The sequence below is a fragment of the Symphodus melops genome (genome assembly GCF_947650265.1).
Source record: "Symphodus melops genome assembly, chromosome: 13".
NCBI classification, from domain to species: Eukaryota; Metazoa; Chordata; class Actinopteri; order Labriformes; family Labridae; genus Symphodus; species Symphodus melops.
Window position 1 is genome coordinate 5,481,979 of NC_136703.1, and position 27,786 is coordinate 5,509,764.

At 43.2% G+C, this 27,786-nt stretch overlaps 1 protein-coding gene across 1 annotated transcript; it reads right to left on the reverse strand.

Annotated features, from left to right (window-relative positions):
- Nucleotides 1-662: 662 nt before the first annotated feature.
- On the reverse strand, nt 663-27,486 carry arfgef2 (ADP-ribosylation factor guanine nucleotide-exchange factor 2 (brefeldin A-inhibited)). The gene is given in 40 exon segments (XM_079358720.1): nt 663-2,285; nt 3,173-3,290; nt 4,304-4,442; nt 5,169-5,346; nt 5,512-5,651; nt 6,240-6,348; nt 6,514-6,571; nt 6,752-6,890; nt 8,472-8,607; nt 8,735-8,864; nt 9,500-9,630; nt 9,767-9,927; nt 10,151-10,323; nt 10,573-10,724; nt 11,507-11,676; nt 11,802-11,842; nt 11,957-12,053; nt 12,235-12,382; nt 12,793-12,951; nt 13,142-13,270; nt 13,372-13,523; nt 13,726-13,897; nt 15,088-15,172; nt 15,260-15,465; nt 15,564-15,675; nt 15,763-15,949; nt 16,082-16,190; nt 16,509-16,648; nt 18,131-18,230; nt 18,366-18,600; nt 19,765-19,898; nt 20,283-20,410; nt 20,536-20,694; nt 21,346-21,655; nt 22,001-22,081; nt 22,083-22,181; nt 23,690-23,836; nt 24,680-24,803; nt 25,197-25,227; nt 26,977-27,486. Coding segments are annotated over 40 exon segments (5,559 nt in total). The 5' UTR covers nt 27,152-27,486; the 3' UTR covers nt 663-2,120.
- Nucleotides 27,487-27,786: the final 300 nt, after the last annotated feature.

The window sequence follows — 27,786 nt, forward strand, 5'->3', positions numbered from 1 at the left end:
TGTACCCTTACTACTTCTGGTTGTTCGCTTTGCTTTTGTAATTAATGTCAAATGTTTTTTGGGGGGACTTGTTGATGTTTTTTTAATTTCTTTATTAGTGTGACACAGCCCAGTGTCAGGAAATTGATTTAAATGTCTTCAGTTGATAAATAAGCATATATTATTGAAACAAAAAAGATATGCATGTTACTTTCTTTAAATCACAATGCTTTGAAAAACTCAGGACAAGCCTGGACATCCTCTCATAGCTCGCGCAATCCAGGCAGACTACTCGTTTTATCACAGTGCCATCATGTGGACGTCTTCGTATAGAAATACTGTAAATACCTCGGGGAGATGTCGCCAACGTATGCTGCATTAGATAAGAGTCTAGTAGTAACATGAAAGGCTGAAAAAAAAATCACAATTTGGTTATGTCATAGGAAGAAACCCTCTGATGGCTCTTAAGAGTTGCATGTGTGCTGTGCCTTTTAGGTAGTAACACGCCTATTTACAGTTCATGGAAGTGTGAAAGTCAATTTCAAAATAGGATTTTTTTTAGACAAGTCAAAGATCAAAGTCATAAAATCAGTATTTATGAAGCATGTGATTATAAAACATTGTCTACAACATTTTTTAGCACCAGTTCCTTTTGCTATCAAAAGTAAACAAAAGTCAGTGAAGTGGATCAGAATTAAGGTTTTATTGACACTTCACCAAATGCTCTGAAGATTACATCACAATATTATGTATAGAACAGAATAGCATATATTTAGGTATTTTACATTGAAAACTTTACAGTCATCATTTTGTCATTTATATATATTTATATATATATATTTATATATTCCCCAACTTAAGGGAAGAAAAGTAGACATCCATAGTTGCAGAGGAAGGAATGCTTTTCAAAAAAATATTCAAATGCAATGTCAATAATTACATACCGGTACATCCTGCTTTAAAAAACAAAATATGACATGGAACAAACTGTGGAGGATCCAGGATGCACAGATTTCAGTTCCTCTGTCGACATGACTTTTGGTTTCACTTTGTTCCTGCACCTTTCTTGAATGTGTCCAAACACTGATGGGGACTCCAACCATTCGCAGGTCTGTACACTGGGCGGTGTTAATACATGTAATGTGCAATAAACAGAATCTGAAACAAACAACAGCACATCATAGGGCCAAATGATGGATTAGTTGAGGGTCTTATGAGCCAGCTGTATTTGTAATGCCAGGAGGAGTTGACTCCATGTAAAGTCCTTTGGAGTAAGGCTTAGTGGATCAACACAAAAAAAGGAATGCAGTGATAACATAAAAGAGTAGCCAGTCTTTTCAATGTAAACCTGAAAAAAAGACCTCACAACACAGCAGCCGCAGAAGATCTTTGATAATGTTAAAAGGGATGCAGACTGTTTTTCACCTGCAGCTCAATCTCTTTAACAATAGCCCCCTACCAAAGGACAAAGAAGAGAAAACATTAAAGTTGCTTTGCTTTGGGTGGGGCACCGATACGCAAGGCTTCAGACGTGACAATTTGTTTTGATGAGATCAACAAACTCACAATAAGAGCGACACGGATGGTGTCGTCGTCGTTTTCCAACAGGCACAGGTGGCCAAAAGAGCGTTCACAAAGGGCAAAAGTAAGGTTCACCAAATTCATTAATATTGTCCATTCACTTTCAGCATGAAGCTATACTTTTTTAAAGTATTAAAAATAAACACAAAAAACCAAACCAACAAAATTACAGGTACAGGGTTTGCAACAATATCAATAAATTAATTGTTTACAGTTGTTTTTTAGTGATTTCAGTTTGAGATGATAGTCGGGGGGGGGGGGGGCCTTGTTGATGAATGACCACAGTCAGCAGAGTTTGCTGGTCACAGTGCTGTTCATCCCAGAGGGAAGAAGAGAGGAAGGACAGGGCGAGTAGGAGAAGTGGAACATTTTCACGAGTCCTGAAGGGAGACAGAAAAGCTACAGTCTTAATCTTCTTCCTCCTCGCATTAGAACCTCCTTGTTGTTGTCTGTTCCAGTCCAAAAACAAAACAAAAAAAGACTGGGAAAGTGTCTCAAGTGTCCACTTCAGATCAATCTACGCTACCATCTCTGTCCCTCCACTTGTCGCCAACCTAAATCTAGGGCGCAGGAGTCAGGATGTGCGCCCCCTCCGGAGCCGCGATGTGGAAGACGGAGCCAATGCGCAGGAAGAAGCGCCTGAGGATGGCCCGTAGCTCTGGGATCAGGTCGAACTGCATCATTTCACACAGCTGAGGGTAGTAGCAGGACGCATGGGGCTTAAACTAGAAAAGAGACAGGTGGAAAATTATAATTTGCACTATTTTTCAGCCAACTTAGATTCAGATTTGCTAACAGGAGTATTTGCAGAAGGTAAGAGTTGCATATTTGGAAATAGAATACACAAAGAAAAGGAAAGGCGGTGGCTCTGGGGTGTGTAGAGTTCACAGCAGGCTGTTCTATTAATAAGTCATTTTGTCCCTTCTTTTACTGATACATGTCTGTGCTGTTTATACATTTCATTGGATCAACTCATGCCATCAGATTCATAAAGTTTGTAGCTCGAGAATTTCTCTGAACTCTTCTACCTAAAACCCAGAAGAGGATAGTGTCAGCCAGCCAAATTTCACAATACTGTTCTAATTTCTGTTGATGTAATGGTTTGTGTTTTTCCTCTAAAGCTAGCTGCTGGGCACCTACATGTCCCATTGCTTCAGGCTCCATGCTGGGTTGTTTTCTTACCCTCTAAAAAAAACTGCTATAGCTTTGCCCTGGAAGGAGAGCCTGAGTCATTGGCTGCCATGACTCATCCGTGAATCATGCACTCACAGAGTGCGAGCGAGGATGATTCATCAGTGACAGTGTTAAATCACACAAATGTGAAAAAAATAAACAAACTTAAAGGGGTATATATCAACTCTGGAGGGCTGCCATTTAATCACAGGCACATTGGATTACCTTTTAGTGATATTTTGGAGCTGAGGCCGTCTTTTATTTCTGATCCTGCCTCAGATTTTAATTCAGTCAGACATACTCCAGTTATTATCCTGTAAGTTTGAGTCCTCCCTCTAAAACTCTTGTCCTTTAAATGATTACATTCAACTTAAAAAGTAGCTGTACGTGTGTACGTGTGTACGTGTGTGCGTGTGTGCGTGTGTGTGTGTGTTCCTGCCTTGTCATCGGCCAGCCGTAGTGTCCTTGTGAGCAGCAGCATGAGGAGGCTGTTCCAGGCCTCTCTGTGGCTCTCTGAGGTCAGACTGATGAAGTAGGCCAGAGCTTCACTGCACACCCTGAGAGATACAACCCCAAACACACATTCAGGATTAGGAAAAACAATAAACTGGAATAGGACTGAAGAAAAAGTATTAATAAAGGCAAAGAAACTTCTATTGAAAAAATATATGAATCATCCTTACAAACCAATATAATGTACATAACCACAGTGCACACTCTATACATTTACAATAAGACATGAGCATGTGTGAAAACAGCTCGTCCGCGTGCCCCATGTATGTATGGAGGCTAGAGTCCGCCAAGCAGACGGCCTATTCTCTCTGATTTCTGATCCTGTCCACTGTCCTATCTCGACAATAAGGGCACAAAAAGCCGTAAAAAATGTAGAGAATTAAAAAGCAGTGACAGAGCTGGTGCTTGGTTTTACATACTCACAATGTTCTGAGACAGTGAAATGAACACTTTCAAAACCCCAAAGAGTCAGCAATGTTCAGCAATGCATTTCTGTTATCATGTAATTTAGTGATCAAAAAGCATTATTGTTACGAGTTGAACATGGGAATTTTAACTTGGATGGTACAAAGGATTGAAGGAAAACAATGAAATAGGAAAAACAGAAGAAGCAATTACACTTGATAAAACTATTAAAAAGTTAAATTCCTCACTCGTACTTTTTTATTATCCTGTAAATTCGAACCTGATTGGATTATTTTGGTTCTCTTTGTCCCTTCTGCTGCCAGATCCATTGTTAAGCAAAAGATAAAGAGACCCTATTGTTTGTTTATCTGAAGTCTGATTCAGCTTACGTGACGTCTTTATATCTTAAAGCTCCATTTTTGCCCCAAAACGATGAACAACACAGCCAGAATTTTGCACAGGATGACATTTTGGAACAATCTCACAAACGGCATCTGCTGCTGGAAACGTTCACCGAGCAAATCAAATCAGTTGCTGATAATTGCCTCCAGTAATAAAGGGACTTTTGAGTAACCAGCCTGATGTAATCGGTGAAACCTGGCTATCTTATCTGCGTCAAATACTCGATGATCATGTCCTGTGTTGTACTCACAGCAGCAGGCGTGTTTGGATGTCAGGCCACGAGTCCTGCAGCTGAGGGTCAGAGTACATTTTGAACAGGATCCTCAGGCTGCAGGCCAGACTGCTGGTCTCCTGCTTTAATAAGTTGGGCTTGGATTTCCCTTTAAAACCTGAGAGAACAACAAAAGACAAACACAATCATTGGTTAAAAAAACAAGGAGAGGGGCCGCGGTTAGGTAGCACCTCGAACACAGAGGCTCCTTTCCTGCAGATCATTCACCACTCTCTCTCTTTGCCCAAATTCCTCCTCTATCCATTGCCCTGTCTCAATAACGGAATAGAGGGCCAAAAGTAAACCTTGAACAAAATGTCTTTTTCACATATTTCATTATCCCTGACACATTTATCTGTGTGTCAGACTTCTATCCATTTGCCCTTTGCATGCAATCTGCTGTTTCAGATTGAAAGACGCGTGTGCTGTGACTTCCAGTCACTGCTCTCTCACTTCATTTTTTCATGTTTACCATCTAATTAAGAAGAGGTAAAATGTTTTTCCGACATATTTAAGGTGCAGGCAAAGAAAGTCCAAAGTTAGGTAAGTCTGGCCAGAGGCCCGTGTGGTAATGTCCTTCTTTTCCCTCTGGTCTCATATCCTGTCAGCTCTCCACTGTCACGTCACGGAACAATACAGAACACCAACAAGAAACACAAAACAAACAACAACAACAGAGGGAAGGCTGTATGTGAAGATGTAACTTTCCGCACGTTAACTAGCCATGGTCATATTCTGAATGTTACGATGCACTTAATAAATGTGACTCGAGAGTGTCAGACAATCATGTTATACCGAGAGTTAAAGAAGAAAATAGACTGATGGTACTTCTCCTATCATGTACCTGCTCTCCAGAGAGCTGTTCTCTGTTCATTGTTGGAGTTGAAGTCCTTGGCGAAGGTGTGGGACTCCAGTAAACAGTCGAGCAGCTTGAAGAGGTGTGCAGAAGTCATGTGTCTGTACATTCCCTGATCTGCACGCGTGTTGCCTCCGTCACTCTCCGATTCCTCGAGGGCGTCTCGCTGGAGAGAAGAACCGTTTATGGACAAATTCAGTCATACATATCTGAGAAACTCCAAACATTAGATGCTTTTCCTCTCATTTCAACCTCAATATATTTCAAACAATGTAAAATCATTTAGCTGGGGTCGTATCAGTCCATCCATAGAGAAGCTGTTTATACAGACCTGTGCAGCAGCCATGTTCTCAGCATCCTCCTTCTTGCTGGTTGCTGGGTAGAAGACTATATTGTCTATAGTCTGGATAAGTTCAAGCTGTACCACACATTTAATCAGCAGGCCTGCAAACAGCTTCTGGTCCGTAACTCCTGGACAACAGAAAAAAACAAGACATTATGTACAGCTTTTCTAGTAATGACAACATACAGTGCTTTTACACCGCATGTCACACCTTCATTACTCCATCAGTGTCAACTCATCCATTCACATTCACACAGTGGAAGCATGTTGCGTCTTTCCCAAAGACATATCGGACATGTACCTACAGGACTTGGGAATTGAACCCCTGAGCCTTCAGGTTGAGAGGGCACCAACTTTACTGAGACACAGCCGCTCAGTGTGTGACATAAAAGCTAAACTCTGTTTTCTCTATTGTGCCTTTTCATTTTTTTTTCTTCTTTTTTTTTTTTTAAATTAGATTTCCGTCTCGGTTAGAGTTTGCAGGGAATATTGTGATTTATTGAAAATGATCTTTTTTTCAATAACAGAATTTAGAACAAGTTTGATTTAAAGGGACATCCCCAACTTTGGAAATATTTAGAAAAAAAAAAAGAAAAGCAAAGAAACCCCCCACAGAGCTTTACCTAACACTGACAAAAAGAATCAAAGGCACGAGAAAGACCTTGAGTCTAAAACAACTGAAGTAAAAGTTTACAGAAGATTCCAGAAGGACTCACTCGTCCCGGACTTTCCCTTCCATGTGTCGTCGCTGGATATCTGGCTGTGTCCTCTTTCAGACAGAGCTCTGTCGTAGCTGCTCTGAGACTGGCTGTCAAAATCAGCGTCCTGAAAACATACAGACATCCACAGGTTAGAGTCCTCGTCCTGATGTGCTGGAACGCTATATGTGAAATAAGTCGGCTGTTTTATCGGCTGTTTCAGGAAAACGGTGACGAGCTGCTGTGCTTAGTGTTATTACTGTTAAGTCAGAGAGTTCGTTATTTTTCTTACATAATGCTTGCCATCTGCTGCGTCCTCCTCCTGACCAGCTGGTCGCCAAGTCAACAAACTGGTGATAAAAGCAAAGATAATGGAAGGGGTTGTAAACATTTTTAAATTCATTAAAAAGCCAAACTTCTTCCCACTGAGTAAGCAGTTAGCTTTGTCTTTAAACAGTTACATGAATCCACTCAAAGATGACAGGAGCGGCAACTGACACTGAACAGAGAGTCTCCGGTTCGGGACTTACGCGTGAGGGCTGGTGTTCTGGAAGATCTCCAGCATACAGGAGCAGGTGATCTTCCACACCTCAGGGCTGAACTTCTCCCCGTTTAAAATCACCAGGTTTTCCAGACAGTTGGTCCCCGAGCGAGCCAGCTGCTCGTTGTCTGGAAGAGATGAGGCGTTTGTTATGTGTGTTACATTATCTGTCACGGTTTAATCAGTCAAAAAGGGATACAGTCAAGTGTTTGTGCTCCTTTCAGGGAGGGGATTTTCGAGTCATTTTAGGATATAAAGTAAACTTTTATCTCTGCCAATATTCCAAATACATGTCATTCATTCTCACACCTCCCAGGCTACAGCATCGTCTTATCTAGCGTGATTTTGTGAATTCTGCAGATGGGCAATGGAATAGCAGTGCTTAGCTTAACTTAGCTTAAGTGCGATTTCAGTTGCACAACTCAATAATGTCAAATTATTTTTACGGTTTTGGGACAATATAGTTGTTGTTTTTCCCCCTTTAGTCTGCAACCCGATCCAAGGAAAATAAATTCACATCAGAGACATTATCCTTTTTCAAACCTGCTGAGCATGACAGTGCCGTCACTGGTGTGTGATGAGAGAACATTAAATCGTAGAAAAACACGAGATTAGTTAATCATGTGCTGAAATTGTGGCACCACTGTAGCTCAGTCAGTACAGAGGCTGCAGGCCCCTTACATAATTATCTTTAAAAAAAAGGAAATGATCAGAAACATAGTGACGGAGTAAAGTACCGGTAAGTGAAAAGTAGCTGACATATTGAGCTCTACATGCTGTGAAGCTGCTTTATTCTCCCTCACCACCTCACTTTTTTTAGTTCCTGACAAACGTTCTTCAACAGCTGTTCAGCATCAGTATGCCTAGTTTATCAAATCAAATGCGCTTGTTGTGAAAGTATTGGCTCTCATTGGCTATTTTACAGTAGGCTGGGAAGAGTGAATTAAAAGTTGTAATTGGTGGGTCGCCGGTGGCGCAGCGGCAGTGCGCGCGATCTCATGTATTGAGGCTCAGTCCGGGTTCGCGTCCGGCCTGTGGCCCATTTCCTGCATGTCTCTCCCCACTCTCTCTCCCTGATTTCCGACTCTATCCACTTTCCTCCCTCTATAATAAAGGCATAAAGGCCAAAAATAAAAATCAAAAAAAAAAAAAAAAGTTGTAATTGGACAAACAAAGTGTCCGTCAAAAGGTCAGAGTCAAGCTGCTATTTGAATCTGTCTTCAGTGATAAAAAATAAATCCTTACAAACCAAATACAGCAATTCGTGGAGCTTTATGGATGCAACATGATTGGATTCCATCTTTCATTTGAGACCCTTGCTGATGCAGCAGGTCCATTATTGGTGGAATGTTATGATTGAGTGAAAACAGTAAATCTTAATTGGTACGTTCAAACACTGTAAAAATGTGGAGTTTTTATTTTGTCAGTGGTCTAACAGATGTGGAGGTTGTGGCTGCTGTGATGTTTGAATCTGCACACACGCTGACGTCCAAAGAGTGGCATGTCAGTGTGTGTGCCTTCTGTATTATAAATGGGCATATGTAATGTTGTTATGAGGTCACCTTAATGCAGACTTAATAAGTGAGGAAAAGGATGGATCGAGTCCTATTGTGTCATATTTCAACTCTCGAAGACGAATAGTACATGAGAAGGTGTCTCCGTGGACAGGTGAGCATTATGACTGTTCCTCTCTACCTTTGAACACCCACCTTGTCTGACACACCACTGCAGCTGTGTAAAGATGTCAGCCAGCAGGATTTCACTGAGGGGTTCATAAAACTGGGTGAACACATCACAGATGGCAAACAGAGCGTGGTTACATGTCGTCGTCATCCACTCGGTTTTCTGGAATCAAACAAGAAACCAAAAGGAGAATTAAGGGAGGGAATGACACAGAGTCTGGATAAAAAGGTGACAGAATGTCTTTCAAATAGTTCAGAGGCATAGCGTCCTTCCATCGGTGACCTCTGACCTCTGTCTGCTGCTCGGGGAGCTTCATGTTGTCAAAGATGCGGAAGACGATTCTGAAGAGGTCGTGCCACCAGTGTTTCTCAAACGTGTGACCGTAGCTCTTCATGATCTCAAACATGACCGTGAGCCCTCTGTCAGGGGAGAAGAGACAAACAGTTCAAGCATCAGTCAACAAAGAGGAGACCATGTGGGTAGCAAGCGTTGAAAACCATGGCTTTCACATAGAAGCAAACTATTTACTGTCTCCCAGGTCAATTCAGGTATTAAAGCAGTCACTTTAAAATATTTCATAAGCCTTTTTTAATTGTTAACATTTTTTAAAAATCTCAGGTGGACCGTCAGTCTATGTTGAGACATTCATACTGATTCTACAACAGCATTATACTGGTGTCCCAGGCTGTGAATTCACATTGTCTTGTGGTGTTAGGGAAGCGAGAGAAAGCACGGCACAGAGAGGCTCCACATACACACACCGTCAGACGTGCGCACACAAACAACACAGCGCTCCCCCCCCCCCCCCCCCCCCCATTATGAGCCTGCATCATTCAGATTGAAGGCCAAACATCACAGGGACGTAAATATCGTTCTTAAAGGGAGTTTAATATAGATTTCAGAAAACTGAACAGATGGTCAAAAGACTCTTACATGGTTCAACATTAAGGTAATTAAATCAAATGACTGACCAATCAAAGGCCAAATACAACCAAATAATGTTGAAGCTACACTCTATGCTGAGCTGGTTTTTTTGTTTGTTTGTTTTTTTTACCTTGTCCGGACATCCAGCTTGCAACGATTGATGATACAGGAGAGCTCAAACAAAATGGGAAACCAACCACGAACCCACACACGGTCGCCGGGGGCAACATTCATGTCATCACTGGTGTATTCTCTCAGGGTCTGCACGGAGAAACGACAGTTCAGAAATAACAGACGTTTCACTTTCCACATCTATGCAATCTCGACACCACAACAATAATTCAGACACAAGTTTGCTGTTTTTCATTGGACCAGTCAAGACAGAACTTTTTCCCACCTGCGGCCTCTCAGAGACGTATTTAGCACAGTGTCGGATGAGTCGGATGGCCTCCATGCTGGTGTCGGGAAAAGCTGCGTTGCACACAAACTCGGAGAGGCACTTCACTGCGTCCTGGAACGAATCGATGGCAGCTGCAAAGTGCTGCTGGAAAGTGTTCACTGAGGGAGGAACAACGGAAAGAAACGACAGAACACAGATTAACTACTTCAACTGTTTGGTTTAAGAGGTTTTATTTCGTCTCACACTCTCATACAAGCCAAACAAGGATCTGTCGAACAGTCCGGCTCAGCTGTTGGACACAACGTAACATTTATTGTCATTGGTTGGTAACACCTGAGCCAAGATGGCCCACCCTGTGGAGTGAGCTCCAGTCGTACTCACAGACTATGTGTCCAGTGGTCTGGAAGGCCAGCTCCACTATGGTCTCATCGTGGTCCGACGCCGCCTGGTGAAACACTGAGAAAATGTTCTTCCACCCTGAACGGATGTTAGCCGCCTGCGAGTTTACCATCTGAGCCACACATCTGATCACCATGTCTCTGATGGTGGGAGATCTGAAGGGGGATGGATGTCAACACGTCAATATGCTGTCTTATCACAACACACAGTTACTTCAACATCATAAATCTATAAAGTTAAAGATAAACTTCTATTACATCCTTTTCTCGCATGTCTTTCACCATGTCCTTACCATATTAATCTTTACAAGAAATATTTCACTTGCACTTATTGTATGTGCAAACACAAGGAAACTGATTCACTTGACTCATTTGGAATTAAAACCAAGTGACAACATGCTTTACCTGTTCTTCTTCATGATGTGCTCAAACGGCCGGAGGAAGTCTTTCTGGAAGCGGAAGTTGGCCAGCTCTCCCTTCTCTAAGAACTTCATGGAGAGCTGTCTCAGTGAGTCCACGGCAAATATGGCTACATCCTCATTGGGGTTACAGCCCACCTAGAGGGAAAAAAAATACCTCAGTCATCAACGGTCCATCAAATCCTCTTATGATGAAATGTGCTACTAAATATTCAGGTCTGTACGTTTTCTGTGGAGAGATGCACTGATTGTGAAAACCCATACCAATGATTAAAGCGACATTTTTTAAAGATGGCTGATTCCTAAACTGTTGATTCTTTCAAATGAGCTTTGTGATTAGACACATTCAATCTACTGCATGTCTTTGTTTTTTTTCCAGAAACAGTTCATGTGTCCTCCACTGACGACATATTCTTTCACATATGACCATGACAACAAAATCAGAATTTGTCCAAGGTGACCTCTTCTGCCCTCCAAATATATCTTCTCTGAGTTTGGCAGTGAGCTGTACTCGCCTGCCAGCTTTAAAATTGCTGCGACCCAACAGAAACATCCGCGACTGACATCAGTGCATGCCACATTACTATCTGCCGGGCTGATGTTTGTCAACGTGGCCCATATCTGCTGGTACCGATGGTTACTCATGTTTGTACCTGCATTTATTCTTTTTCTTTGCCCTTTAGTGAAAGGGACAGGAAGATGTAAACCAAGAACTGACGCATCATCAGCCTCTTTAATATGTTAACAGAAAGCTGCGTCTTTACACCAAGATCTATTTGAGCCACCTGGTGACTTAAGTCCCATGTATGCTCTCTGTGTTGGTTCTGATGCTGGACTTAGTAGAACTCGTGAGGGGAGTGTCATGCCCTGTGGATGCTTCACTTTGTAGGTTTGTCATTTCTCCACCAACTCTAACGAACCTTGTTGAAGTGGTCTCCTATGACCTGCCAAATACGAGACCACTGCAGCCTGATGCGGTTCATGTTGTAGTAGGAGATTTCCACAATCTTTTGCAGGCTGAACATTCTCGGCTGGTGGGCCGAGGCCAGCTCATCCATGGACACGGCACACAACCACCGCACAAAGTCCACTGGAAACAATCAAAGAGCAACACGTGAAGATTTTTAGACCAAACAACAACAACAATGACATCATCAGGTATAGAATACCGAATACACAAGCAGGGACAGTCCATAAGAGTGATGAATGACTCACCAATTGCATTTCCATCTAGTCTGGTGGAGCCAGTGAAGATCCTGAAAATGTAAAAACAGGTTTGATATTTGTAGGGAGCAGATTTTAAGATGCACTGCATACAATGTTCATGTTTTGAGTGTTATTATGTCTCATGTATCCGAGTACTTTTTTACCTGTCGACAGCAACCACCACACTCTGAGAGCTGGTCTCTCCCACTGACTCCTGGATGTGAGCCATCTGTCTCTTGTCCTGACTGCCCACCAGGTTCCCTGCAACATTAAACACATTTAACATGAGGATACGGTCTGTGGTTTTTAGTACTGGAGCGTGAAGTCCAACACTTTCTTTAAAGGTAACGTTAAAGTTAAAGTTAACATGGTATACATTACTGGAGAAGAAAGTTGTGTGTGTGTGTGTGTGTGGATGTGTGTGTGTGTGCGTGAGTCTTACCAAGCCCGAGGGGCATGAACTCCTCTGTGCTGGAGGGTAAGCCCTTAATGCCAGTCTCCCTGTCCCGCACCACGCCTGAGATGTAGCGCGTCTTCACCCCGGTGCCGATCAACTGGGCGAGCTCCAGCTGACTTATACACCTCAAGATCTGGAACACACATCAACACACTTTTTTTACTTTTTTCACCAGGAAAACGATGTCTTTGACCAATCGGATGGAGAAGTACAGATGTGGTCTAAAACAATCAGTGTTTTGTTAGGGAGCATTCATCCACATCATACTCGACAGGAGTGATGGGATTGCACTTTGACACGTGAAGTCGTTAGTTTCTTGAGTACTTTCAAACACTGCAGTATTTATTATGGCCACTGCACAAGTTGCAATACATTTGATTATTCTTCTTCTATTATACAGAAGTTTTTGATCCCTTCTTCTTCCACTCTTTTATTCCAATCTTTGTTTCTTCCTGTCCTCTTTTATTCTTGTTATTTTTTCTTCTTCTACTCTTTTATTTTAGCTTGTTTAGCTCTTGTAAATCCTTTTCAGTATGCACTCACTTCATGCCAGGAGTTGCCCAGGTAGTTTCCATCAGTGTGAGCCACAGTGATCAGGGTCTTGATGGTGTCAATATTCTTCTGCTTCATCTCTGTGATGCTTGAGCTGGCCGTCAGCAGAGTGAATCTGGCCAAGGCTTGCACGTATGCATCTCGCTCCAACTGCAGACAGGAAGGCCAGTTAATACACAGTTCAAGTTTCAAGCATCAAGAAGAGCAAAAAACCCATCTGAGGTGTAATGTTACCAGTTTAGAATAAACAGAGGACTTAAAGAGGACATGCTTAAAACTGTTTACAGCAGCTCAAAGTTAGAAACCTCAGGCTCAAGTTTTGTGGATATGATCAACAGACCTGCATGCTGAAGATGCAGGCGATCCTGATGGCACACCGAATGCCCTCCAGACAAAGAGAGGCCACCTCTGGGTCGTCACAGTCCTGCAGTCCCACACTGAACGCTGCCAGCAAGGGGGTCCACGCCAGCTGCAACACACGAGATAATATAAGTAGGTGGGTGTGCATTTCCGAGATGTGCACGATCATTCAAATGAGTCCATGTTAATGAAGATGCGAGAGAGTAATACCTTGAACATGGGCCTGACGTGCTCCAGGTGTGTAGCGCTGAAGAAGGGAGCCTGAGCGTGGCTGACGGCTTCCATCAGAGCTTTAGCAGTCTTGGCCATCTGCTCCATCTCCACGTTGTAGAGCAGACGACGCTGCTTCTCGCTGGCTACATCTGCAGGGAGACCAAACAAATAGTCATGTTTATATTGCTTATCTGCTTCAGTGAACTGTGAAATGTGTCAGTGAGATGGAGAGCCTGGAAAATACCAAATGACACATCCTGAAGTCTACCAGCCGATGTGTGATGGGCTGTCCAGAAGGAGCTATCTGAGAGGACTGTTTTATAAGAGTGAGTAATCCAGACGAACACTCACTCTGCTTCGTGGACTTTGGGGTGATTGAGAACTCTTTGCTCTCCTTCATGGCGATCTTCTTGCCGGCGATCTCGTCGTAAATTGAAGACAGATACTCCTCAGGCAGGTCCTTGCTGTCGTTAATCCCACGGTTCATCTTGATGTACTGCTCCTTCGTCATCTTGTTCTTCACCTGTGGAAATGAAGGGGAGGAAGGAAGTTGGAGGAATCCAAGACAACAGAGTAGAAAATTATCCCGGTTTACGACATTTAAACAACTAACAAACAAACTGAAGCAGCCTCATCTCTAACCAGAATCTGGCCTCAGCTCTTGGTTAGATAATTAGACTCGGGGGATATTAAATAGATTTGACCTTTAAACAATAACTGTTAACACAAATTTCACATCTATTACAAGAGTTTCACATAATGCATCTTTTTGTGAGGCCTTGGGAGGTTTTGTAAAACATTTGCAGTAACGTGTCGATCACTCAGAAAAAGTCAATTCTTCCCATCTGACACTTTAAATGTTGCTGTCGCCACCTTTTGGCACTCACATGTTACTACAGATACAAAGAGTGTTTGAACAACTTGATTACATGACTGAGTTGATCAAATTAAAGAGATGCATGTACGGTTTTCATATTTTGCTCAGTCAGCAGACGCATGCTGGAATGCTGATGTGACAATCACTTTGTACTCACTGTTAGTCACAGTATTAACAAAGGTATCTCTGAAAACAAGGACATTTTACCTGCTGGTAAAAGCTGCACTTCACGGTATTATTAATCGTGTGTGTAATTTTATACAACACTTGATCATTTCTTAAAGACATTTTTGATTTTATATTCTTTTGTATGGGAACAGATCTACTCTCAAAATGATGACCACTCCACGAGCAAACTGAGCCGTGCTTTTTGGTCTAAATGTCTTTAACTGGGGCGGCTGTGGCTCAGAGGTAGAGTATGTTGTCTCTTAACCAAATGGGGAGGTTCGATCCCCAGCTCCTGCAAACACATGTCAACGTGTCTCTGGACAAGACAAATACCCATAAGTTGCTTCTGCTGCTTCGTGTGATTGTGTATAAATGGATTCGCTTTTTGGATTCATGATTTATTTTTGTATGTATGATGTATAACTTTGTGTATAGCCTTTTTTATAGAGGAGGAAAGTGGACAAGGTCAGAAACCAGGGAGAGAGAGAGTGGGAGGACTTTGATGTTTTCTAACCTGCGCAGAACTTTAGTTTAGTGTAACAAATGAAATTCAGTGTTCAAGAAAAATCTCACAGAGAAAAAGAACAAAAGGCAAATGATCAGTGATTCAAAATCCAACACATGCAGATCATAGTGATGCAGGGCCGAAAACAATCGTGACCTCTCACCTGCGGACTGTGCAGGTCCGTGGTGAGCATGATGATGGAGTACGCCAGCACGTAGGCAGTGTCTGCGCTGGCAAACAGAGTCTGTCTGCAAGAGACGACACACACCAGGGCAACGGTTAGTGAGTGATGTCGTTTCATCTTCTTTATAGAAGCAACCTGAGGCGAGACTCACCCTTGGTTGCACTCCAGGTATCGAGCAGCAAACTTCTCCATCAGCCTGTCGATCTTCTGCGCCTCACCGGGCAGCCTGAAGCCTTCCAGAAACGCTCTGAGCGCCGAGACAAAGTCCCGGCCACAGAAGTCCAGCTGGTCCACGTAGCAGTACATGACTTCCTTGTTAAACTTGATGTTCTCCCCGAGGTACTCTCCCACCTGGGTCTGAGGGTGCAGAGGTACAACAGCAAGGTGATTATTATAAACAGGAATGAACTCTTTTGAACCTTAAGAACACGGCGCTGCATGAGTGACCCTCTCACCGTGTCCAGCCTCTCCTCTTGGTGGAGGAACAGGGAGATGTCCTCTGCGGTGGTTCCCAGCATGCCCTGGTCCTGCAGGTACTGGATTCCTCGTTTCGGCTTCTTGTTGAAGCTGGAGAAGAAAGGAGATGGAAAACATCGGCAGTCAGGTAACTGTTCTGATTCAAAAAAGAAGTCCTAACCCTGTTAGCTGACTCACAGTTCGATGCCGTGTTCGATAATATCTTTCTGCTGTTTGATGACCTCGTACTGCTCCGGGTGGTCTGCCTGTGATGCTTGAACACTGGAGGAGACGGTGGAGTCCAGCGAGCTGATGCTGTCTCGACGTCCCGATTGCTCCGGCAGCTTCAACTCTCCTGCCTCACTTTCAGATGGATGTTCTTGGCCTGCACATAAATCACACACACGTTAAAAACCAGCTTAGACTTCCTCACTGTTCTGTGCACTTTGCATACATTAGCACACATTTTGAATAAATGTGTATAAATAAAATAAAACGTTTTTTGCAGCACACTTACCCAGATTAGCTTGAAGGTTTGGGTTGACGTACATGTCTTTGCTCCACTCCACCATACATTTCAGGATGGACACCAGACACTCCAAACCTTTTTTACGCAGACTCAGCTCCTGTCGAGACAAAAATCATTCACACAGTCACTTATACATCTCAGCGAGATTCAGACAGGTAAAGCTTTAATATAATACAGGAAGGTACGGCTTGTTTTAGGAGGACAGACTACGATGTCCAACATTAATAAAACTCACTAGGGACTGAATGACTGAGAAATATAGAACCTAGTGAATCAAAAATCAGAATCAGGTTTTATTGCCAAGTACATTTACAGATACAAGGAATTTGTCTTGGTGTATTGGTGCAAAAACAGTGAACAAGGGAAATAATGACGATGCAGCACAAGGACACTGATTGGTGGAGAGAACTCTCACCTGCAGAGGAGTCATACCGAGCTCCTGCCCACTTCTGCCCTGAGCGATCTTTGACAGGTCACTGACCAGCCGCTCAAAGATGTTCGATGCGTTCAGGTCACAGTCGTAGTTCACGTAGATGTCGACCACACACTGGGCGTCTGCAAGGTTGTATGGAAAAGTGTCTGAGTATTTCTTATGATAATACACTTCCTTTAAATGAACTGATTTAAAGCACTTCAGTCATCTTCACCCGACCCCGACAGGTTTTTGAATATTCTGTGTCTTTGCAAGCTTTACTCACACGACCGGATCGGTTACCGCTCTCTGCAGTCAGCAGAAATCTTTAATACGTCACCACCAAAACAGGGATTGGTTGATCATTGCCAACAATGGTTAAAAATTTTAAATTCAACAAAGTCATGTAAATATTAATAATAATAAATACATACAGTGACTTTCAAGTCACTCAAGGTCACCTTACAGTCGAGTAAAAACGTGAACGCAATCAAAACACAGCACTAAAGAGAGCCTGGTCAGACAGAAAAGGTGTGTTACTGATATATGAAGGAGCAACAACTGAGGTGAAACCAAGTCAAGCACCAAACTAAATGATTTAGATTGCAACAAGATGACACCTTGAAATATGTCTTCTTAGAGAGTAAGCTCAGGAGTCACTCCTATAATAATCATAATAATAATCTTTCAAGCCTGACATGTAAAAAAAAAAAAAAAAAGTTTGTATCAGAGTCCTTCAGGCTGACAGACAAGCTCCAACAGCAGGACAGAAATATTATGTTGAAAGTAGATACAGGACTGATCTGATATCACTAAACTTCACTTTAAAGGATTTCATTTGAAAAACCTGACGGTTGTTGCTGCTTCCTGTTTGTGTGAGCAGCCAGCACCATGCAACACAATGCCAGGTTTACTACAGCTTTGTACAGCCATACGTGTAACACCAGCAACAACATCAGTTATGATAATGAGGGTGAGGGTTAGGGCTACTCTATGTATTTATCAGATAGAAACAAAAAGTGGATCGAACTCCTTTTACAAACATTCTCTCATAAGAATCATTCTATTTGCAGAAAGAAAAGAAAACACATTTAATACATGTTAAAAATATATATATTTCTATACAAATTGTAAGTTCTGATGGAGTTTCCGATCAGATAAACTTAAAAAAAAAGGATGCTAAACTTTAGAAACCAAAGAAAAAGGTAACAGACGTAACCAGGGAACGACCTCAGCTGTCATCAGGCCAGCAGGTGTCTTCGTCGTCATGATTTACAATGACCTGTTTCTGCAGACTGCACTGGCTAATGAATAAGTTCTGAGGTCTTGGCATTCAAAGCATGTGCACTTTCAGACTTTAGAAAATAGGCAGCCGTCTAATAAATGATTCAATTCATGTGATATTTTTAGACTCACAGAGAGAAAGTGAGAGCTCTCCAGAGTCATTCATTAAATCTTAAAGTGCAGAATCATGATTGAATCCAACACACGTGTTAAAGTCCCCTCCTTGTATCTCAGCATGAGAACAGTAAGACAAGTCGTCCATGTCTACAGAGAGCTGAAGTCTGAACTTGTTTGTTTCGTTTATTACTTTGAAGTCACAGAATGAGAAGTAGTGTTGGTACCTGCACAGATGCGTGTTAGTGTCTGGATCACCATCCACTTGTGCTCAAAGGAGCTGGTTGATGTCTCCAGGATGGTCAGAAAAATCTCCCTGAAAAAGACCTGAGGCAGGGAGGAGGCAAAACGTCAAATATGAAAAATAAGCTTCACGGACATAAATGTCAAAATAAAGGTTTCACAATAAACATTGTCGCTACAATTCCCCCTGAAAGCCAAGTCTGTTCCTCTGCTATGTACCTCAATCTGCATCTTCAGGTGGACCTTGAAGTGTGAGAGCAGGGTGAGAAAGATGGCCAAGGACAGCTCAAAGACCTCAGGCACAGAGGAGACCCCGTTTTTTGAGAGGGCGACGCACAGATACTGTTTGATGGCGTTGACGAACATCTCATGAGTGCGAAACACCGGCCCCGCCCCCTGCAGCACCGAGAGCAGCAGCTGCAAGGAGACAATCTTGGAGCGCAACTCATGGGACCTGCAGAGGAGAGTGTGGGCATCAGTAACACTGCAATCAATAAAAATACAATTTCCCTTATTGAGCTATCAATAAACTGATTTACTCTACGTGGAGGGAATCACGAGTCATTTTGGTGTAATGGTATTTAAATGTGGTATTTATGAAATGATGGCTGGAAAGTCTTTGTTTGCTTCCTCCAGGCTCAGTTTACCGTGGCCTGTTAACACAGACTGCTTCATGCTCTGGAGTTACAGTAACAAGAGATGACAGAGAAACACTGGCATGGAAAAGGGCAAATAACCTGTGGAGACACAGATGAAATACCCTGCACAAGCCAAAGGCATCTTTATTTATTTTGGAGCGAGATATAAAAAGGCTGCCTCGAGGAGGATGAAGAGCAAATTGAGGAAGGTTTTCAGTGAATTTCCCTCGGGATCAATAAAGTATCTATCTATCTATCTATCTATCTAGTGTTGTTTCAATGTGTTGGTGATTTAAGCCACAGGTTCTTTGTACCTGTAGACGTTAACTTTTTGAAATCAAGATGTCAGGATGTGAAAGGAGCAACATGTAAGATATCAACAGAATTAGATCATAAAATGACCTTATTATATGAGCAGACATTAAGGAAACGTGCTATGTTGAAGTAGTGGCTTCTCTGTGAGCAATGCAGCAGCCAGTTTAGATTTCAGTGTGGATTGGTTTATTTTTGTGTTGACCAGAGTAGGTAGGCAGGTGGTTTTCAGGCACTCCGACACGGCTGTTTTTGGTGCCCGTCGGTTTGCCAAGTAACCAGCAAAAAACCTGGTGCAGCAGCGCTCGACGCGGGGAAGTGAAGCGGTTCAGATAGAACTGATTCTACCAGGATAAGACCAGGATAAATATTGGAGATGCTTTTGATAAATTGGAGAGAGGTTAAAACGCAGAACAGCTTCAAGACAGACGCAGAGCTGGCTAAACACTGAAGCTTCAGTGTCCACAACATGGCACCCTGCTTGCACGTCAACTCGAGGGAAGGGTGGGGTGGGGAGACAGCACTCTGATGTTTCAGATTTTCAAAATGTCACAGTCACATATTGCTCCTTTGAGAAATCTTTTAAACATTTTCTCATGATTTACAAAAAGACCAAACTAATGACAGCTAATTAATTCATGAGGAAGAAGGAAATGAAAATCACTAACTTTGGGTCTGGAGGTCCGTCAGCAAGAGGCTTCATGGACAGTTTGCACAGAGAGCGGAACACTAGGAAGGCGTCTTTCTGCAGGATGTGGGAGAAACGAGCTGCATTGTAGGGTCCCTGCAGCGCCTCGGCATCCTGAGAGAGATGAGAAACGCCAATCTTACTTTTTATACGAAAACAAATCCACAAATAGAAACAACTTTTATTCGTCCTGTGTTTCTGCATCAGGCCCTTGATATGGTTGGAGGTTTGTGGATGTGACCGAAAGGACCCAGTATGGTAATAAGCGAGCTGGTAAAGCTTCCATGAGAGAGTTCACACAGAGAAGTTACAGAACATGAAGCTAAAGAGCTATTTGAACATATGTAATGTTGAGTTCAGGGGATATCAAAGTTCCTGAAGGCTAAATTACAATAAAAACGGAAATGTTGAGATGAATCATGATTCTGAAATAGGATATATGTTCTAAAATTCGGTCCACCCTGGTCAAGAATAAGTCTCCACACACACTCTGCTTACCAGCATATCTGTGGAGGAAACAGAGGAGCGGTCCTCGATGATGCCGTTCATCTGCTGCCCCTCTGCTCTCACTCGAGGGGGCGTGGCCTCTGTCTGCTCAGTGACGGGATGCACTTGGTTCTCATCTCCTACAGAAGGGGCCAGAACAAATGTTTGCAGGTCAGGACCAGTAAAGAAGCCTCTGTTAGCGCGTGCAAAGACACAAAAAAACACAACAGAAAGAGATGATAAATCCAAACAAGCGTCTTCCTACCTGATCCGCTGTTTATTTGTCCAGACTGTAGCGGCCCCCCCTCTCCTTCAGTCGCGGATGAGTCCGCTGGATTTGGACTGCTCTCTGGTTTGTCCCTTTCTTCTGCTGGCTGAGCCGTTTCAGGGTGAGTGTCTGATCCTTCATCTTCAAACACTGAATCTGATGCAAATAATCAAGAACATGAAGATAAAAGAAGCTCTTAAATCAGATCTGGAAAATCCCCAGTTACACTTCTCCAGACTTCGGCCTTGTCCACACGTAGCCTGGTTTTTGTAAAACCAAAATATCATGCCCCCTCCGTCAAGAAAAAAAACGTACGTACACACCTCGTTTTTAGAAAAAACTTCATCCACACGTAACCGCAGAAGTGCGTTTTTAAGCATCTATAACATATAAATATGACAATATCTTTAATTAATTTGAAGTTGAACTTATCCTAAAAAAAAAGGTGCAAAAGAGAGATTTATTGATATATAAAGAGAGAATAGACCAGGCGGACGGATTATTATAGGCTTTTAAAAGGGTTAAGCACATATGTGACTTAAGAACATATTTTGTCGCAGGCAGTGACGTTTCGAAACGCAAAACCCCGGTTATTGACGTCCACATTCAAACAAATAAACAGAGAATTCGCAAATCTCAACTTTGGTCTGAGGTTTTTAAAGCTTCGTTTTTGATGCCGTAAATCTGCGTTTTCGTGTGGATGAGAGGCCAAAACGTAGAAAAATATCTTTGTTTTGTGAGATACCCGGCTACGTGTGGACGGGGCCTCAATGAACTGAAAGCTTGAGGCCAAGTGTTTACACATACCACTTGATGGTGTGACCTGCTCTGATTCTCCGTTTACGGGAGCCGTGGCCTCCTTGGGTTCTCCATTGATTGATGGGGAATCAGTCCCGTGGTCCTGGTCCAGATCAGGGGCTGGCGGCGGGGGCGTGGAGCTAGTATTGGTGGCAGTGAGGTCTGGAGAACTCGCTGCTGGGGACGGGGAGTTCTGCAGGTCTGGAGTCGGCGTCCGGTCAGAACGAGGGGAGCCGGACCCCCGATTACCGGGGACTGGGGACGGGTTCTGCTGCGGTAGTCGGAGCCGGTCCTTCTCCTGCTCCTGAGCCTCGAGGGTCTGAGGGGGGAGAAAGAAGCGAGCATGAAAGGAAGGCGTTCAATTCAAGGTATCTTTACAGAGACTGTATCCGAAAATCTGACTGGCAAATTCTTTGGGAATCTGCCTCTGATTTCAAAACAGGCCAATAAAAATACCAAGAGGAGGGTCTTCTCAACAGATAAGACTTTCATTCATCTTTTAATTGAAATGTACAAAACAGGCAGTTTAATCGAAACCAAATTGCGGAGAAAGAAGTCCTCCACACACACACACACACATATATATATATATATATACATATTACACATACATATATATTTACACACACACACGCATATATAATGATGACGGTGGGTAACTAACGGCCTGGTTCTCCATGCGTGTGAAGATAACATTGAGCATCTGGGTGAGCGTGGCCTTAGCGGTGGTCTGGTTGATGAGGTTGCCGGCTGGCCAGATAGATGTTGTAGCAGGTCCTGACAGTGAGGAGCACCGTGCCCTCATGGATCTCTATGTGCGGGGAGGTCACTGCAGTCAGTAGGGCCTGAACAGAGAGAGAGAGGAGAGAGAGAGAGGAGAGAGAGAGGAGAGAGAGAGAGAGAGAGAGAGACGAGAGAGATGAGAGAGAGAGAGAGAGAGAGAGAGAGAGGAGAGAGAGAGAGAGAGAGAGAGAGAGAGAGAGAGAGAGAGAGAGAGAGAGAGAGAGAGAGAGACACACAGAGAGAGAGAGAGGGGGGTCAAGAATTAGCAGACAAGAAGCCTGCTTTTGAGTGTGTTGCCTCTGCTGAATCACCACTCCACTTCCTCCTTCTGTGGAACAAACAGGCCAGATGTTTGGTTGTGATAGTTTGCAACAGCATGTTCGGTGCAGAATTCAATTGTTTGTTTTCCTTTTTAATGCTGTCAGCTGATATTTGTGTTCAAGTTTAGTGTTGAGTCGATGCAGGCCAAACACATGTTGTTAATCTGTTCTATAAAGCTTTTGTCAACAGCGATAAGACAGTGTGTCTTCTAACAGGAGGGACTTTGTCTACTCAAACCAACCAGGATGTGTATTTCATTCACTCAGAGGAAATGTTGGCAGTCAGTCATGAATCACACCTACTGTACAAACAAAAGGCAGGTTATCAAGTTACAACAAGGAGCAGGAAGTGAGCAGTTCAGTTACAAAATGTCTGTGAATTATGGTAAAAAAAAAAAAAGTGTCATAATTAAAGTAAGCATTAAATGGCTTACAAAATAAATGATACACATTCAGTCCCATTCAGAAAATGAACAAAGCAGAACTAGACATCTTCTGAAGTGTTAATGTGAAAGCACCTTATAAAAGAGAAGAAAAAGAATCTGTGCAGCTTCTCTGCTCTGAGGATCCCAGCGCTGGCTGTGACCTCGGGACTGTGTGCATGAAGGGTCTGTTCGCTGCACGTCCGTCCTGTCTCTATGACAACAGTGTGTTGACAAAACCCGCTGTACAACAAACACTGCTACGTGACTTTTCACTGCACTTTTTATATTTGAGATGGTGTTTTGTTTTTGTTTTTTTTTTAACCCCAGCAGACACGGAGCTAAGAGCATGTGGGCTCAATATATGATCCGTAGGAGGCTAAAATACGGGGAATCGTTGAGAGGGTTTTAAACTTTTCAAATGAAGTCAGCGTGAGCTGTTGAACGCAGCAGGAAATAATCAGGAGAATTCACCAGCCAGTGACCGGGCACGGTTGATGATTTATTGTTTACAGGACATCACACAAGTAGGGCGTGAACGCTGCGATCGTCATGGATACCATAAAGTGTCAGGAAAGACTTGACGCTGTGAGGGACATGAGTAACCACGGGAAGATTTCCAGGTCGAGCTGTGCATGTGGGCAAACAGCTTTTAATGTAACATTCAAAATGGATTCCTTCCACTGTGAACCATGACTGAAAGCGCTCAACCATAGAGGACAGTTTGTGAGCGTCAGTCATCGCTGTTTGATCTGATCGGCTCCGGAACAAACAACATCACTGACAGCTGCAGGATCAGAAGGCTGCCAGATGTGATATGTGGCATACCTTGATGATCTGGAGCTGCACTCCCTCGTCCGTCTGTGGGCCCTGGAAACAGTTACAGATGGTCTCCACCAGGCGGTCGATCAGCCGCTTCCCCGGCGTCCTGCCGTCCGGGGCGTTGCCCGTGATGTGGCCATATGCGATCAGCTTCTACAGGGGAGAGACGGTGCAAAAGTGAGGGCGGCAACAGCAGAAGAAGAAGAGTGGATGAGGAATTCTCCGAGTAGTTTTGCAGCTCTGTGTTGGTTTTAGGAGTGTTCATGTGGGATGAGATGCTGCAGATGATTCAATGCTAAATGCATTCCCCTTTTTTAAACCTGATGTGTTTCAACATCAAACACATTGGACGTGTGTGTGTTTTATACACAGGTGGAAGTGTGTGTAACAAGTGTAAGGGCTCATTTAAAACCCAAACCAGCACAGTTTCAAAGGGACACATCGGCAATCAATCACTTTGAATTGCATCAAGTTGAATTACTTGCACATATTTGAAAGAAAAGTGCTGAAATAGAAGGCAGCTGATAAGTCTCGGAAAATGACAAGCATCTTTGAGCTTTCCTGGTGGATACTCTCAATACCCAGCTGTTTGTACCTGTTTTAAAGTCAATACTTGTTTTTGATAACGAGTAGACTCGAAAACAAGAGCAGACATAACGTGACATTTTTAAAATCACATTTCATGGGTGAAGATAAATTAAAAATCTGCTCATCACTCTGCCATGAATAACAACATATAGATATCAATAACCTGCACTGATCTGTTCTGAAATCCAATAAACATGGTGCTCTACAAATCATCATTAAAATATGAATGATAGGACATGTAAACAATGAGAGAGGCTAATTCAGCCTGAATGTTACACATGTGACCAGGTGTGAAGCTGAAAGATTAGTCCTAAGGGAGGAGTGTGCATACGTGTGAGTGATCTGTAGAGACGTTACTCTAGTTGTACCTCAGAAGTGTGGATACATCGTGCGTGCGTGTGTACTGACCTGCAGACAGTCCAAGGAGGTGCTCACTATCCGAGGAGATTTTGACTGACAGGCCAACTCAAAGGGCAGCACATATTTGTCAGCTTCGATGTAGTTGGCTCTGGGTGGGACCACCGTGCCATCCCTGCAGCGAGAGAGGGAGAGCAAACAGCTGTTTGACTGCAGCAGCTTGCCGTAAACACTCTTCATGTAACATGCACGACAGAAGATGATGTGACTCTATGATCATAAACAGAGCAGTTAACCTTAACATGGAGGTAACAGCTTGCCTGAAGCTGCAGAGGTGTAACCTGAAGGCTGCTGATATACTAACGTTGCAGTGATAACAGCAGCAAATCACTTTAGTCACAAATCAAAGGGAGCAGCTGGGGTTTAGTGCAGACGGCTTCAGGGCAAAACTTTACATCGACTTCCTGCCTCAAATCACAAGGAAACAGGAAAGATGTGGGAATCTCCTGCTGTGCATTCATCCACTCACTCGTTCTAGGGCAGAAGGTACGGGCATAAGAATACTTACTTTTGTTTCTCAAGCTCTGCCTTGATCTCATCTGTGAAGGGAGAGACAGATAAAATGTTATCCAAGTCTGATCTTTGACCCTTTCAGCTCACAGCAGTTTCACTTTGTTTGACTGTTTTGGTTAAATAAACTATAAGCAGGCGGATAAAAAAAGTCATCCACTTACATAGATGAAGAATGCGTGTCCCGGGCAGGATTTAAATCAACAACACTCACTATGTTTCATCTTCAATCACAGTTTGTTTCATCTGATCGCTCTCCTTCAGATCATCAGTCCTGACTCCTATTCCCTGCTTAACCTTTCCCAACATGCTCACTTAATCATTTTATATCCCAAATCAATCTGTTCAATGCTACACACACACACACACACACGACCCAGTGTTATGTACACAGTGACTGATGGTGTGTGTTCAGCCAGACGTGACCAACCAGATCGATCACATTCACACACACATCGTGGAATCAAATGCAAACTGAACTCAGCTATCACCAGCCCGCCAGACTTCACAGAGGAAATCAGATTGTGCAACATTCAGCAGCAGTGTCACAATACTCTGATAGTAATGATAAAAAATACAGCTTGGTTCCTTTCCTCGTGGTGTATAAACTGCAGCTGGAGCTGAATGTAGAAAAAGTGATAATGTTTTATTCTTATCAAAGCGCTCAGCTAAACTCTTTTTTTCACTTTAGAACAGCTACTGACAAATACTCCTTCCACCACATGCCTGATTAATCATGGAGGCAGCCAATGACATGGGCTCACATTCTGTGGCCTAACAACTATAAGATCTGAAAGATATGTTGAGCAAACACACTACACAAAAAAAACAGTGTCCATCAAGTGACGGGAAAAGGGGTGTTGTGTTCTGTCAGTATCATGAATAATGAGAGAGCGTGGCTGACACACAGAGCAGCTCAAACACACACACACACACACACACACACACACACACACACACACACACACACACTTACTTGTTTGACCACTTTTATATACCTTGCCTTAAATCCTGCAGGCCAACAACCAAACCCGACCTGTCTGCCCTTTTCCTCAAGCACGTGCATTAAAAAGTCAGAAACACTGAGCACTAAGACCTCCCCTCCTCATATGGAAGCTTATTAAATATAAAAAGTGTCCAATCATTGTCCAATAATGCCTCCATTACAAGATGATTAGGATGTGAAAATAACAGCATAACAACCAGGTGGATGAAAACAGGTCATGGCTGCTTTAGATTAAAAAACATAAACAGCAACACCAGAATATAAATGATCAACCTGATGTGCGTGTGTGAGTGTGTTTGTAACACTATCCGTGGTTGTGCTGGGTGGAAAAGCACGGACGTCAGAGTATCCTGTGTGTCTGGGTGCAGAGCAGGACTGAGCTGTCTGCCTGGATGACAGTGATACGTACAACACAGGGATTGGTCTGTTTATCTTGCTAACCTAGCCCGAACTAGCTCAGGACTGCTACCTGATAGCTTTGTTTACCTGCCATCATTGACAGACGTGAGGATCGCCTAAAAGGCAGAATGTGACAATAATTTAAAAAATAAAAAAATAAAAAATCAAGGTGTGAATGCTGATATCCACACACATTTAGCAGAAACGCTACCTGTAACGCAGACGGATGGAGGCCACTCATATGCTAAAGCTAACGCTTGGTAGCAAAGTGAGCAGTCCCCCCCTTTTTTTACAAACCAGACACGACCACAATGTTTTCACTCACAAAAACACGAGGATCCAGCAAACTACTGTACAAAACAAATCCACCCACCAAGCGCCACCTGGCAGGCTTTCCGCAGCTGGTTGTGCTGGCTCCTCTTCACCTCCTTGTCGGACAGGATCTTCTCCAGCGCCCTGGACAGAAACATGCTCTTCGTTTTGTTGTTTTCCGCCGTCAGCTGCGAGTTTTCTCGTTGTTGTGGAGGCCGCGGTTGTTTGTGCTGCATCTCTCGGTCTTGTTACTCTTGCTTCTCTTTCTCTCTCTATCTCAGGCCGTCATCTTCGGCCCCGGCCCCGGAAAGCTAACGAGAGCCAGAATAGCCAGGTGACAGTCCGCTGGAGCTGCTACACTCAGCTCAGCGCCGCCATGCTGTTTACACGTCACGTCTCACGTGACTCTCAGCTGTCTGGGTGTGTTGACCGTTAACGTTTCAGCACACAGTGGGGGGTTAGTACAGGTGACACTCAGTCCCAACCAGGTACCGACCTGACCCGAAACGTCAACATGCAGAATAGCAGCCTCTGCATCGTCTATTGTCAATTTCTACGGAAGCCCTTAGCAGACACACATCTACCGTCACATTTACCCTAAAGTTTAATAAAAAGCGAACTGAACAACATTTCTTTTAATTTACAGGGACAATGCATATTAAAAAACATGTAAGTAAATACGCCAGAGTTAGCCAAAAGTCTAATTTTCTTCTGCTGTCCCTGGTCAGATCTTACAAAAGGCTCCCTGGAAAATCGAAATAGATTCATGTTTAACAGGCACTGAGGGTTAACTCGGGCTTTAATAATAAATATTATTGGTTTAATGAAATACCGAAAATTAAATCAATTATTTGTGAGAAAAATCAAACCT